Source organism: Cebus imitator, unplaced genomic scaffold (genome assembly GCF_001604975.1).
Source record: "Cebus imitator isolate Cc_AM_T3 unplaced genomic scaffold, Cebus_imitator-1.0 Scaffold217, whole genome shotgun sequence".
In the NCBI taxonomy this organism is placed as follows: Eukaryota; Metazoa; Chordata; class Mammalia; order Primates; family Cebidae; genus Cebus; species Cebus imitator.
In genome coordinates this window covers 348,274-363,152 of record NW_016107532.1, presented here as the reverse complement: position 1 = coordinate 363,152, position 14,879 = coordinate 348,274, and the positions used below count along the sequence as shown (strand labels likewise).

Here is a 14,879-nt window from a genome sequence, read left to right as displayed (position 1 = left end):
TTTCCTTCCAACTCAGGAAAAACAAAACAAAACAAAAAGCATTTCTTTCCTTTTTGAAGTGCCGACAAAATTGGTTCACATAAGAAGATAGGACTAAAAAGGGTTATCTTATATAGCATTGTCCCTCAAGTCTTTGAATTGTCTGTTAAAATCACAGTTACCATTAAAAATTATATTTAGTGGCCAGAATGGTGGCTCAAGCCTGTAATCCCAGCACTTTGGGATGCTGATGTGGGAGGACCGCTTTAGCCCAGGAGTTTGAGACCAGCCTGGGCAACATAGAGAGATCTCATCCCTACAAATAATAATAATTTAAAAATAGCTAGTTGTGGGGACGAACGTCTATGGTTCTAGCTGCTCCGGAGGCTAAAGTCAGGGAATCGTTTGAGCCTAGGCTGTGGAGGATACAGCCCTTATCACACCAGTGCACTCCAGCCTGGGTGACAGGGCGAGAACCTGTCTTTTAAAAAAAAATATATATATATTGTTATCCCACAATTCGATACAAACCTCCTTCAATTTTGATGAAAGCTAAGAATTGGAAACCATTTATATAAAGGTGTTACTTGGTCTCAGGCCCTTCTCCCTCTCAAACACACAAGCACAGATACCTTTGGGGCTGGATTAGCATTTGCGTTGGGATCCACGGCGGGGAGTGGACAGGATAGGAACCAACAAAAACATAACCAAGCTGGTCTGGTTGATGCCTACCCTAGAATTCGGGGACATTTCTAGATCCTACAGGAAAGCGCCAGAGGGCCTGACTCAAGCTGGCCAGGCCCTTGGCGCATCTGCACGCCCGAAGCCCGTCCCTGGGGTACGAAGAGAGCAGCTTTCGGGTTAAAGGGGCCTCGGGACGAGAGGGTGCGGGAAGGTGGTTCCCGCTGGGCACTGACCAGGCTGCCAGGCCGCGGGGCTCGGTCCCGTAACATTCAGAATGTCTTCACTAAGACAGAATTGTACTTTTACTCGACAGCGTGAAGAGGCCGCTCAGAACAGCGGCAGCAGAGGGGAAGTCGGCTCAGGTCACAGACGGTTTCGCTCTCAGAGACTTGGCCTAGAACTTGGAGGCCCGCTACCCTGCGCACGCTGGTCACTCACTCCCCACCGCAAGCACTGCGCCGTTATCTGCCAGACTGACAGCTTGGCCAGCCAATGACCTTTGGGGCTGCCAAAGCCCCAGCCTCCGAGAGTTGGGCGGGGCGCAATGACAAACATTTAACCCAGTAGCGAAGAGATTTCAGACGCTACGGCCGCAACAACCAATGAGAAGAAAGAACCCTTTCGAAAGGACGTGTGAGGTAACCAATTGCTGGTGCCGCTGCGGGGGTCCCGTGGCTTCCGTTCCGAGAGGGCGGGGCAGCGTCCCAAAACGGAAGGTGGTTGTCGTCGGTGTCCAAGCTGGTTTGAAACTAGGGGTCGGGCTCGGCCGTCGTCGTTGTCTGTCGCCGCAGCTCCGCTTCCGGGGGTAGGCCGTTCCTGACCGCCTCCTCCCCTCCTCCCTTTGGACCCATCGGTCTCAGGCCCGGCTCCCCGCCCGACTCGCACCCCGCACGCCGCAGCCAGCTGTTGACCCGGCCCGCACTGCGGCCCCGCCGCCACCATGTCCCTGCACGGCAAACGGAAGGAGATCTACAAGTATGAAGCGCCCTGGACCGTCTACGCGATGAACTGGAGTGTGCGGCCCGATAAGCGCTTTCGCTTGGCTCTGGGCAGCTTCGTGGAGGAGTACAACAACAAGGTGGGCCGGGCAGGGGCTCGGAACCCAGCTGGCGGGGAGCGGGCCCTGGGAGCGCCCTTTCCGGGCCGGAGCCCAGGCCCCAGAACCCTCTTGCGGACTTGCCTTAGAGGCACGGAGCGGTTCCTCTGTCTCGCCCTGTGCTGAAGGTTTCGTACTCGTTGTCTGTCATTGAATCCAGGCAGCATTATTGTGTAGTCGACAGTGTAGTGGGGCAACTGAGGCACGGTTTTGTAACTTGCCTGGGTCAGGCAGCTATTTCGTGGTGGAAACAGGTCTCAAAACCACGCCGTTTATTCCTCCCGTGCCCTCCACTCCTGTGGCATTGCTTTCGTTGGTGGGCGGGGAAGGAAAGAGTGAGTGATATCTGTGAAAGAAAATGCGGGCGCTTCCATTGGTGGTCGTGCACTCCTGTCCACACTAGATTTCTATTAAGGCGATTTATTGTACAGGCTTCCCCGCCCCTTACTCCCACCCCCGGATACTCATGGATCCTAGCCCTTCTGCCAAAATTACTGTTGTTCTTGCTTCCTGATACGCATTCTCTGTAAAGCAATCTCTTTAGAAATCTTGGCCTGTGGCATGATCCCGCCATTGTTGGCTGAACAGAGGATGACAGGGCCTTATCTCTTGGTTTGTTTGATGCTAGTACAGTTGTGTAACTTGTAGTAGTAAGTCTTGCTGGACATCCATCAATCTGGGAATACTTTATAGAAGCACGGTGTAGAGAGGAGCTTTTAAACTGGCATTGCAACGTTAACTTATTTTTGAAAGTTGAAGTGGCAAGAATTTTCTTTCCGTTCTCTCTTCCTTTTATTCAGTTACAGTTGTGAATGATAGCGATCAGAGCCACTGAAAGCCGTGACTAGTGATACTTAAAGCCACTACTCCTGCTCTGTGCCATGAACATCAGATTTAAGAAGAATAAAACTGTGTTCAGTGACAAGGCTGATGCAGAGGGAAAAAAGCCAGGTGGTCTAGGAGTGGGTCCCGTGTGGTTATTGACTAGCTGTGAGGTGTTGCACAGGCCTGTTTTATTTTCTGTGACCCACAGTTTGTTGTAGGAAAGGGATTCTGGTTTACATGTGAAGGTCTTTAAAACAAATTTTTTTTGAACATTTCACAGTTTGTTTACAGTTTTTCAGGAGCACATTTGTGTCTCTGGAGTAGGTTGTCTTTGGAGTCCCCTTTAAGAAGCTGATGAAAGCGATGGACTCTCACTGTCTGTACATTACACATACATGAACAATTTATAAACAAATCTCAAGGAATATGCACTGATCTTTAAGTCCACCCACTTTATTTGCTTTCTCTGATGCTTCTTTCTTCCTTATGGCCCATAGTGGACAGCAGAACTGGGAATGGGATTCAAGGTTCTGATGTGGACACTGGGTTAGTAAAATTAAGACCACTAGAACTACTGTTTAAGGATACACACGGAAAAAAAAAAAAAGCATGTCTTTCAAAGGGCTTGAGTCTTTTCACACAAATTAATGTTTTTTTCTTCTAAGTTTTTCCAGGGTCATTGGGTAAGCAATAGTCCCATTTCCCAGAGAGGAGAAACTGAGCCATAGTTAGGCTGCTGGTAGAATCAGTGGATTAATTGGTGTCAAACTGCTGTTGTGGAAACTCTACCCCAAAGTTTGTCCTTTCGTTTAGCAACTGTCCGATGCTTCCTCTGTGCCAGGCGCAAAGGTAGCGTGGCTTAGTAGTGAAATGCAAACTAATAATGCCAGTATCGACAGCATAAGCAATTAACTGTATCTTAACTCACGCGATGTAGCCAGTGGTCATCTGATACCAATAGACCCCTTCTCACAGCTCTGTTTTCAAATGCATGAAACAGATAGGGTTACAAAAGAAACCACTTATGTTGCACTACAGATATAAACATTTTTTAAAAAGTGGTGATGTAGTCATATGTACTTTTAATAAATTAACTCATTGATTTATACCATCCAGTGTAATTGTTAACATAATTTTGAAGTGGTGACAAGGGTTACCAGGTTTTCAAGACGTTTAACAATGGCTCTGTGATGGGAAAAAATATTTCTCTTGCTGGCAAAGTCACAGATATTCATGCCACGGTGAGTAGCTAACTCGATTTGTAATTGAAACAAAAAATTAGCTAGAGATTAATGGAAATATGATACTTTTCCAATTCAAGTTCACAGACCCCAAGTTAAGAAACCCTGCGAGAGAGGATTGTGTCTAGTAGCTGGTGGGCAGCAAATCCTGCCTTCAAGCAGTGATTCTCAGGCTAAGTTTGTGAGAAACCCTGCCAGAGAGGTAGCCGACTTCATAATTTGAAGGAACTTTAGAATTATTGATTGGAATTTTTAGACCATCGGTTCCTGCTTGCCATGGATAGTGATTGCCAGCAGAGGACAAAGTAAATGGGCACAGCAAATTAACATTGATGAAAAAGGCTAGAAATGTTCATCTTTTTAGTGTGGAGACAGTCACTAAAAAAACATGGTTATAATTTTTAAAATTTGGTATTAACATAATCATGTTTTCCTAATTCTTCCTAGTTGATTAATAGAATTAAGTCTATTAACATTTTAGGAAATTGAATTCCAGGCGTTCCTTCATGTGAATAAATTTGGGAACCGTTGTCAAGTAAAGAAACAGATTCTATCAACTACACCTGTAATAAAAAGCCCCATTATAGGGCTAGGCATGGTGGCTCACACCTGTAATCCTAGCACTTTGGAAGGCTGAGATGGGAGGATCACTTGAGTCCAGGAGTTTGATACCAACATGGAGAAACCCTGACTCTACAGAAACATTAAAAAATTAGCTGGGCATGATGGCGTGCGCCTGTAGCCCCAGCTACTTGGGAGGCTGAGGTAGGAGGAGGATTTGAGCCCAGCAGGCAGAGTTGCAGTGAACCAAGATCATATCACTGCACTTCAACCTGGGGCAACAGAGCCAGATCCTGTCTCAAAAAAAAAAAAAAGCCTCATTATTGGCTATTATCTTTCTACCTTCTTTTTTTGTGGTCTCTTGAGGGATAAAGCAAGATTGGTGTTTAGAGCAACAGGTTCTCTAAATTTTAGTGTGTGAGAATCCCCTGAGGGACCTGCACATGCCTGGGCTCCACCCCTGAAGTTAACAGACTTGCAGATAGGTGACAGACACACTAGTGGTCACCTACAGTAAATCAGATACAAGAACTTGGCATTTCTCCTCTGTTTTGACAATGTCGTTGGTCTTTAGGCCCAGGTGTTATTTCCCTTCTTTTATTAGGAAAAGATGGGTAGCAGTTCCTGAGCTTCTATTCCACTTAAGTGCATGTTTCAGGGTTGGTTTTGAGTAAAGTTGTGATTGGGATTAAGTTTGCCCCAATATTTAACTAACTGACTACTTGTGCTCAAAGATTTAGCATCCAGAGAATATTTTTGAGGTTCTGAGGGTCTATCTGATGTTCTTTGGAGAATCCTGGTAGTCTGGGTGGCATGACCACCTAGTACTTGATACACGTGGGATGGATGCTTGCCTCGTTAGCCTGTTTTGATTCCTCTGAGATTTTTAATACAATTATTTTTTATATTTGTTGCATAATTATTTCAACTCTGGTATTTAATTTTTCATCCTGGTATTTGCAATAGCCATTTAGGGTTATCATTCATTTGCTCATTAACTCAGCCAATGTGTATTGAACACATACTCATGTGTTTTAGGCACAGCGATGATACTGGGGAACTGTCTGTGGCTTTGTTAGTAGGTGTGAGATTGGCAGGAGTAGAGACAATGTGTTTTAGTGCACATCAGTACTTTTGATAGATATTTAGAATTTTGCAGTGTTCCACCAGTCCCTGTCAAGACTGTCAGCAGGGGAATTTAAGACATAAAACTCTTCAGGTTTTAACTTCATCCTTTTTCTAGACAGAGAACTCATTCCCCTTTGCAACCACTGGATAAAAGTGATAATGCCTTTTTAACACCTGCTGCTTTATTGCTATTTGTCCTAATCTTGTTCATATAGAATTATTGGAGATGCTGTCACTTGAACAAGGAACGAATCTGTGCTCTGTAGGTAGCCTGGCTTGCCTAAGGTCTTGCTGCCAGAGCTCTCTGGTCAGCTTCTGACCCACGAGCCAAAGATGTGCTGTGCCAGAATTCATCTTAAAGGTTAATAGGGCAGGACTCGGGTACCTGCAGGCAGTGGTCCTCGGTAATCAGTCAGGAAGAAGCTTGGAGAGAGAACAAATAGAAAAGACCAAGAAAAGCTAGTATATAGTCTCAGAATATTGTGTTAGCCGATTTTTGTTTTATTAACAATTGTGGGAAAATGTTCCAGTGACTAGAGTATTATGTTGATTTGAATAACTTGGGAGTTTATTTTAAAAATTACATATACACACACAGATTCACCTTCATCTTCTGCACTAGCACTGTGTATATTAAAATGGAATATGGCCGGGCGCGGTGGCTCATGCCTGTAATCCCAGCACTTTGGGAGGTAGAGGCAGGAGGATCACCTGAGGTTGTGATTTCAAGACCAGCCTGACCAACATGGAGAAACCCTGTCTCTACTAAAAATACAATATTAGCCAGGTGTGGTGGTGTATGCCTATAATCTCAGCTACTCTGGAGGGTGAGGCAGGAGAATTGCTTGAACCGGGGCAATGGAGGTTGCTATGAGCTGAGATCACACCCTTACACTCCATACTGGGCAACAGTGAAACTCCGTCTCAAAAACAAATGAAGTAGAATACACAGTTTCTTCCCTCAAGCAGCTTATACTAACAAGGTAGACATGAGACTTTATATATATATATATGGTATAAATAATGTGTAATTTATGTTGTTATTCATGAAGGTAGTAAAAGTGAAAATGCGATCATCCCTTCAAGGAGTATTTTATGTTTGCTTATTAGGAAACATCAGGCATAGTAATATTCACAGTTCAATAATGAGTAAAAATGATCTTGCTTCACAGCCTTTTCTCTTTAGGGGGATTTGTGTCATATGTTGGAGTAAAGAGTTGCAAAACTATGGTGCAGAAGGGCAGTAGAGGTAGGAGATAGAAGAGGTTTAGCAAGGGTCAGGGAAGACTATAGAGAAAAAGGTAGAGAGAAAAAGATCTAAATGTCAACAGTAAGATGATGAAAGTCATATACAATTCTTCCTTATGTGCCCATAATATATAAGGAAGGACAGCAGTATAATGAAGAGCAAATTGGTCTAGAAAGATGCTGAGAAATACCTGTGGGTGCAGATTCCAGACTCAGAAGAACGAAGTTCTCCGAAATAGGATTTTGATGGGCAGAGTCACTCCTTTTTGGGACAGTGAGAAGAAGGTACACAGGCTGGCATCAGGAGCTTCCCCAAGCCCCAAATGGAATCAGCACAGCAGCTGTAAAAAGATACTATAAAAAAGGATGGGGGGAAAATGGAAAATAAATGGCAGGTAAAGTACCCATATTAAAAAGATGTTTTTAGCTTAGTTGAAAAATAATGGCCAGTCCTACCACTGAGCATTCAAAGAACCTGAGAAAATAGAGAATTTCAAGCAGAGATACAGGAGACTGGGTAAAATAAGATATGGTAAAGAGAAAATGTAACATCAGCTGGCAGAGCACAGGAAAGTAGTGGAAGAGAAAACTGAAATTATCACATAATTAAAAGCCATATTGGAAACAGAATAAAGTCTGGGGACAGTGGTTCACTCCTGTAATCACAGCTCTGCAGGACACTGGGGCGGGAGACTCGAAACTGGGAAGAGGAGGTGGCAGTAAGCTGAGATCATGCCACTGCACTCCAGCCTGGGCGATGAAATGAGAAGGAAGGAAGGAGGGAGGGAGGGGAGAGTAGGGAGAATGGGAAGGGGAGAAGGGAGGGAGGGAGGGAAGGAAGGAAAGAAAAGAAAAATAAAGAAAAAGATGAACACACAGTGCTGAAAACAGTAAAGGATAGGGAGGACAGATTGAAAAATGAAATCGAAGAAAACAATTAGAATATAATAGATGCAAAATATAAAAGAGACCTGACTTAAGTATAATTGGTGTCCCTGAAGAAGAGGACCAAAGAAATGAAACAAACTCAAATCTATGGTTAAAGAAAAACTTAGAAATAAAGATTTGAAGTGATAAGTTTAAATTGTGTGTCAAAAATTGGCACAGAACAGTTGGCACTGAAACATTTCCTAGGAAAATTTCTTTTTTTTTTTTTAAATTTTATTTTTTGTGTGTTGTGTTGTTTTGTTTTGAGACAGTGTCTCACTCTGTTGCCCAGGCTGGGTGCAGAAGCATTATCCCAGTTCACTGCACTCTTGACCTCCTAGGCTTAATCAGTTGTCCCACCTCTGCCTCCTGATTAGCTGGGACTACAGGTGCACACCACCACACCCAGTTAATTTTTGTATTTCTTGTAGAGGCAGGGTTTTGCCATGTTGCCCAGGCTGGTCTCAAACTGTGGGCTCAAGCGGTCCAGCAGCCTCAGCCTCCTAAAGTGCTGGGACTACAGGCATGAGCCACAGAGCCTGGAATTCCTGGGAAATTTTCTATGTTTTAAGGATGAAGAAAGAATTATTTGGACACCCAGGCAAAATAATCAAGTCGTCTTTAAGAGGGGGAAAAGAAATTAGGCTAGCTACATTTGATTACAGAAGGCCATGGAGCAATGTCTAGGAATGTACAGCCACTGCAGGTTGGGCCACTGTAAATACTTGGGCATATGCTTAGGCATCTGTAAGGTTTACATAGAAATAATAATGATGGGGAACACAAAACAAGACTTGGAAAATGGAAAGGTATTCTCTTTTCTTGGATAGTAAAGCTTGGTGTCCTAAAGATGTCAGTGTCCCTAAACTTAATGTTATCCCTGTTTAAAATATCACAGTTGTTTTTTTTTTTTTTTTTTTGGAGATAGAGTCTCACTCTGTCACCCAAGCTAGAGTGCAGTGGTGTGAGTATAGCTCACTGCAACCTCAGACTCCTGGGCTTAATCAATAGGTGTCTCATTGTGTTGCTCAGACTGGTCTTGAGCTCCTGGCCTTAAACAGCCCTCCAGCCTGCCTCACCCAAAATGCTGGGATTACAGGCATAAGCCACCATTCCTGACCAAAAATACTCCAGATTTTTTATAATAGTGTTTTAAAACCAGGCAAACTGATTGTTTCTACAGACACATTTTACAAACATGCGCACATTGTCAGAAAACTTCTGAAAAGGTAGACTAATAAGGGAGGTGGGGAACCACCCACCAAATACTAAAACATAATGCAAAGATATAAATAAGATTGTTTGATACTGTAAGACCTGATGCATAAATAGAAGAGAGTCCAGAAATGAACTCAGAATACAAAAAGTAATGTAGTCTCTGTTCAAGGTGATATGAAATGAAGAAAAAATATATTTAAATAATTGGTATTGAAACCAGAAAAAAAAATTGGATCTCCACCTTAAACTTTGTATCATAATTCCAGATAAATGGAAAATGTAAACATACAACTATAAAACATGGGAGAGTCTTGGTGTGAGAAAGCTATAAAAGTAGTAGTAAACTATGTAAAAATCTCTGTAACAAAACCAGCCAACCCAGCAAAGTCAAAAGATAAGTGACAAACTGAAAAAATACATGTTGTAACGTGCTAGACAAAGAACAAGTTACCTAATAACTGCATATAAAGATCTACAAATCTCCAGGAGGCCAGTCACCCAGTAGAAAAGGAGAAACAGATATGAACAGTTTCCAGAAAGGATATGTAAATGATTCTTGGACATATGACAAACTGAACCTCATAAGAAAAAAAACATAATGGAGTTTCAGCTAGATTAGGAAGAATCAAAAACGTTGGTGATATAGTGTGTGTGTGTGTGTGTGTGTGTGTGTGTGTGTGTGTCTACGTGTGTGTAGCTTTATTGAGCAGTTGCTATCAAAATTTAAATTGGCATTATTTTCCACCTGGTAGTTCTGCTAGGGGTAATTCGTCCTGCAGCTATACTCACATAGTTGAAATGACTAAAGTGCAAGGATGTTCGTTTTAGCATTATTTGTAAGAGAAAAATATGAAAATATTAAGGAAATTATTGAATAAATTATGTTACATCCATGCAACTGTTAAAAGAATGAGCTAGCTTTTTGTGTGCTGATATGGAACATTTTAAAATAAATATTGAGTGGAAAAAATATGTAGAAGAGTAAACTATCACCTGTGTTTAAAAAAAAAAAGGCGTATGCATATACATATGTACACTTACATATGGTTGTGTGCGGAAGGGATACACAAGAAATTGATAACATTGATTTCTCTGGGGAAAGGAACTGGGATGTAGGGGTCCTAATTTGTACTGTAATTGCTTTTGTGCCTTTCAAAATTTGGACCTTGTGTATGTATTACCTACTAAAAAAGTTAATAAAAAAGCTAACAATAAAAATTAAATCTTAGTATAACTTCGAAAAGAAGAATAAGCAAAAAGGAATGAATGAAGAAGCACTAGACATATAGTAACAATAAGAAGCAGTTCTTTTTATAGAGAAGAAGTCAGGCATGTTAATATTAACATCAGATAAAACTCAAGGCAAAAATACTGAAACAAAAGGAAATATTTTACATTATTTTGTAATATATTACATTATAATATTTTACATTAACATTATGGCCTGTTAAACATACAGGCCAGGCACAGTGGCTCACTCCTGTTATCTCAGTTACAGGCTAGGTGCAGTGGCTCACACCTGTAATCCCAGCACTTTGGGAGGCCAAGGCGGGCAGATCACTTGAGGTCAGGAGTTCAAGACCAGCCTGGCCAACATGGTGAAACCTTGTCTCTACTTGAAATACAAAAATTAGCCAGGTGTGATGGCGTGTGCCTGTAATCCCAACTACTTGGGAGGCTGAGACAGGAGAATGGCTTGAACCTGGGAGGTGGAGGTTGCAGTGAGCCGAGATTATGCCACTGCCTGGGTGATAGAGCAAGACTCCGTCTCAAAAATAAGTACAACCCACTGAGAATAAAAAGTCTTTACATGTCTAATAATATAGCATTTAAATAGAAAGCAAAAACTTTTTTTAAATGTTGGGGGAATTTGGTTCATATGTTGGAAATTGTTAAGTGAAATAGACAAAGGATATAGAGAATTAGAAAATTACAGTTTGTTCACACCTGTAATCCCAGCACTTTGGGAAGCTGAGGCTGGCAGATCACTTGAGTCTAGGAGTTTGAGATCAGCCTGGGCAACATGGTGAAACCCCACCTCTATCAAAATATAAAAAATTAGCCAGGTGTGGTGGCATCTGCCTGTCTTCTCAGCTACTTAGGAGGCTGAGGCAGGAGGATCGCTTGAGCCCAGGAGGCAGTGGCTTGCAGTGAGCCTAGATCGAGCCACTGCACTTCAGGCTGGGTGCCAGAGTGAGATCCCGTCTTAAAAAAAGAAAATAGCCGGGCGCGGTGGCTCAAGCCTGTAATCCCAGCACTTTGGGAGGCCGAGGCAGGTGGATCACGAGGTCAAGANAAATACAAAAAAATTAGCTTGGCATGGTGGTGCATGCCTGTAATCCCAGCTACTCAGGAGGCTGAGGCAGGAGAATTGCCTGAACCCGGGAGGCGGAGGTTGCGGTGAGCCGAGATTGCGCCATTGCACTCCAGCCTGGGTAACATGAGCGAAACTCCGTCTCAAAAAAAAATAAAAAAATAAAAATAATAAACAATGTGTTACAAGTATAGAGAGCTTTGTATTCAACAGAAAATTCACTTTTAAAAATAACCCAATTTATAAAAATTGTGTTTTAAGAAAAATTTTTTTAAGTTAATCAACTGATTGGGAAAAAAAATACTATATCTCAAAACTTATGGGAAGGTGAGGAACCTGAAGCCCACATATGTGCTAAGTGGCTTGCCCAAAGTCATATAAGGGGTAAAGTCAGGCTAGAACTGGAATACTGTCTGTCTTCAGAGTGTTCAGAGGAAATGTATACCAATGTCCAAAAATAACTTAGAGGGGAAAAGAACATGTTGAAAAACAGAGGAACACTTACCCTACCAGATTAGAATGAACATACTGGAATTGATATCATTATAGCCAGATAGATAGGTAGAACTGAATAGAATATTTCAAAGACAACCTTAATATATATAAATGTGAAATATGTGATAAGATAGAACTGTAATTCACTGGGAAAAAATTAATTGTATGGCACAATTGTTCATCTAGCAGAAAAATTTAGAACCCCTAATCTATATTACATTATAAAAATGAATTCCAGATCAAATGTCTAATTATAAAGGAAAGTCCACAAGCAATATCAGAAAATTGACCAATAAATTTGTCTTGAGGTAGTGGGGGTGGGCAGGTACACTAATTAATAAATTCCAGAGTCAACTAAGGAAAAGATTGGTAGATTCTATAATACAGCAAATAAATTTCTCTGTGAAAGATATGCCATGGACAAAGTCAAAAGACAGGGGAAAATAGTTTCTTTTTCTTATTTTTATTTATTTATTTATTTTGAGACACTGTCTTGCCCTGTCAGACAGGCTGGAGTGCAGTGGCACAATCACAACTCACTGCAGCCTCAACCTCCCAGGCTCAAGAGATTTTCCACCTCATTCACCCAAGTTGCTGGTATTACAGGCGTGCACCACCCTGCCTGGCTAATTATTTTTATTTTTATTTTTTTGTAGGGAGAGGATCTCGCCGTATTCCCCAGGTTGGTCTTGAACTTCTGGGCTCAAGCGATCCTCCCTATTTGCTTTCCCAAGATAGTGGGATAACAGGCATGAGCCACTGAGCCCTGCCCAGGGGAAAATATTTTCAAAACATGACAGACAATAGTAGCTAATACTCAATGGACAAAGAGTATACGTGTCCAATTCGTAGGAGAGGAAATGCAAGTGGTCCATAAACAGGAAAAATGCTCAACCTCACAGGTAGTTACGGGAAATGAGAATTGTGGTATCTTTCCCTTTCAAATTTATAAAAAGTTAACTGCTTCTAGCGCTATTGACAGTAGGGGAAAATGAACACCTTTTCACAGGGCTGGTAAGAATCTGAATTGCTATAGCCTATTTGAAAAGTAAGTTGGCATCTACTAAAATTTAAAATGCACATACTTTCTAATACAGAAATCCCACTGTTAGGTCATTGGCCTCCAGAAAAAAACACAGCAGTACATAAACACATAACATACAAGGGCATATAAATAAGTAGTGGTGGCTGGGCGTGGTGGCTCATGTCTGCAGTCCCTGGAGCCGAGGAGTTTGAAACCAGCCTGGGTGGCTTGGTGAAAGCCCATCTCCATTTTAAAAAATATAGGAATTTAGCCAAGCACCGTGGTGGGTGCCTCTAGTCCCAGCTACTCGGGAGGCTGGGAGGATCCCTTGAGCCCAGGAGGTGAAGGTTGCAAGGAGCCAAGATCACACCACTGTACTTTAGCCCGGGTGGCAGAGTGATGCCCTGTCTAAAAAAATAAAAAATAAAAATTAATAGTGGCAAGAAAGAGAAACAGTGTACAGCACTGGGATGATCCTGGTGCATAGATTAAAAGAATGAGTTGGATCTACATATTGCCCTGAGGGATGCCCATTATTTTGTCAAATTAATAAACATTCATGGCCAAGTGTTGTGGCTCATGCCTGTAATCCCAGCACTTTGGGAGGCCGAGGCAGGTAGATCACGAGGTCAAGAGATCAAGACCATCCTGGCCAACTTGGTGAAACCCTGTCTCTACTAAAAATACAAAAAATTAGCTGGGCATGGTGCATGCCTGTAGTCTCAGCTACTTGGGAGGCTGAGGCAGGAGAATCACTTGAACCCAGGAGACCGAGGTTGCAGTAAGCTGAGATCGTGCCACTGCAGTCCAGCCTGGTGAAAGAGCAAGACTCCATCTCAAAAAAAAAAAATTAAAAAAATAAACATTCATGGACTTGGCTCTAGAATCTCATTTTTCTAAAAGTTGAGAGAAAACTTTACACTTGCGTGTATACATGTTTGACCATATAGAAAAATGTAAAAGCAACACACACCAAATTAATAATGTGATATCTTGGGGATGACATAGGGGAAAGCTGTTAACTTTATATATGTAATTTACACACACCTTTGTTTTGATTTTATACAATGTGATACACTTTATAATCCTTTTACATTCTAAAAGTACATTAAAAGAATGTAATAAAATAAAACCAATTGAAATGTCATCAAAATAGATAAAACTTGTCAATCTGGCCAAGAAAATCTTAGAGGATATAATGGTAAGGGATTCAGGCTAGAACTCTGGTGTCTAAATTCTAGCATTCACCCCCTTTTCCACTGGAGTCTTATCAAGGAAATTATATACAAATAATAGAGTAGCCAAAGGGGAAACCTAGTATCATTCTATTGATAACTGAACAAGAACCACTAATGTGATGCTGCTCCCTGGTAAACTAAGTGGGGAAAATGCAGTTTGGCCCTGAAGCCTCAGAGAAACTTTCTGCTTTTCTACCTCTTAACTCAAGGATGGACCCAATTTGACCTCTCCTAGCCAGTTGTAGGTTCAGAGAAGCTGGAGTGGAGGATGGCCAGGCCCGTTCTGAGGAGGCCAATTTGCCTGCCCATGTAGGAACAGGATAAGCCAGAGCCAGAGAGCCATGGGACATGTCTGACTATAGCGTGGTCAGGCCCACATACCTGTCTCAAGCTTCAGCCAATCACTTCAGCAATTCTTCCCCCACCAGAGGAGCTAGTGAATGGTAGGGATAGAAGAGCAGAACCCTCCATGCTCAGTATTCTCTCCATGGGGACCAGGGCAGAAATGCATCCTTGCTATGGGCACAGGCGAAAATGTGGTGTTAGGGGATGAGGACCTTAAAGAGTGAGAGAGCTGCTAACAATTTGCAACTGTACAGTCAAAAATCTAGGTGAGGGGTTGGGCTGAATGGCTCACGCCTGTAATTTTCAGCACTTTGAAAGGACCAGGGTGGGAGGATCGCTTGAGGTCAATAATTAGAGGCTGCAGCAAGCTATGATCATGCCACTGCATTCCAGCCTGGGTGAGAGATCCCATGTCTTAAAAAAAGAGAGAGAGGGCGGGCACAGTGCCTCATGCCTGTAATCTCAACACTTTAGGAGGCCGAGGCAGGTGGATCACCTGAAGTCAGGAGACCATGGAGAAACCCCATCTCTACTAAAAATACAAAAAAAAAAAAAA

General features: G+C 42.3%; 1 protein-coding gene and 1 long non-coding RNA gene across 2 annotated transcripts in view; one reads left to right on the top strand and one right to left on the bottom strand.

Moving 5' to 3' along the window:
- Nucleotides 1-1,142, bottom strand: part of LOC108318274 — a 12,277-nt gene extending 11,135 nt beyond the window's left edge. The window contains exon 1 of the long non-coding RNA XR_005203486.1: nucleotides 612-1,142. This is a non-coding gene — a long non-coding RNA (uncharacterized LOC108318274). The remainder of the gene's footprint in view (nucleotides 1-611) is intronic.
- Nucleotides 1,143-1,348: 206 nt separating this feature from the next.
- The window catches only part of DCAF7 (DDB1 and CUL4 associated factor 7), a 37,325-nt gene continuing 23,794 nt past the window's right edge, over nucleotides 1,349-14,879 (top strand). Inside the window, exon 1 of the mRNA XM_017549214.2 lies at nucleotides 1,349-1,741. Coding sequence (XP_017404703.1) covers nucleotides 1,604-1,741 — 138 coding nt within the window. The 5' untranslated portion in view covers nucleotides 1,349-1,603. The remainder of the gene's footprint in view (nucleotides 1,742-14,879) is intronic.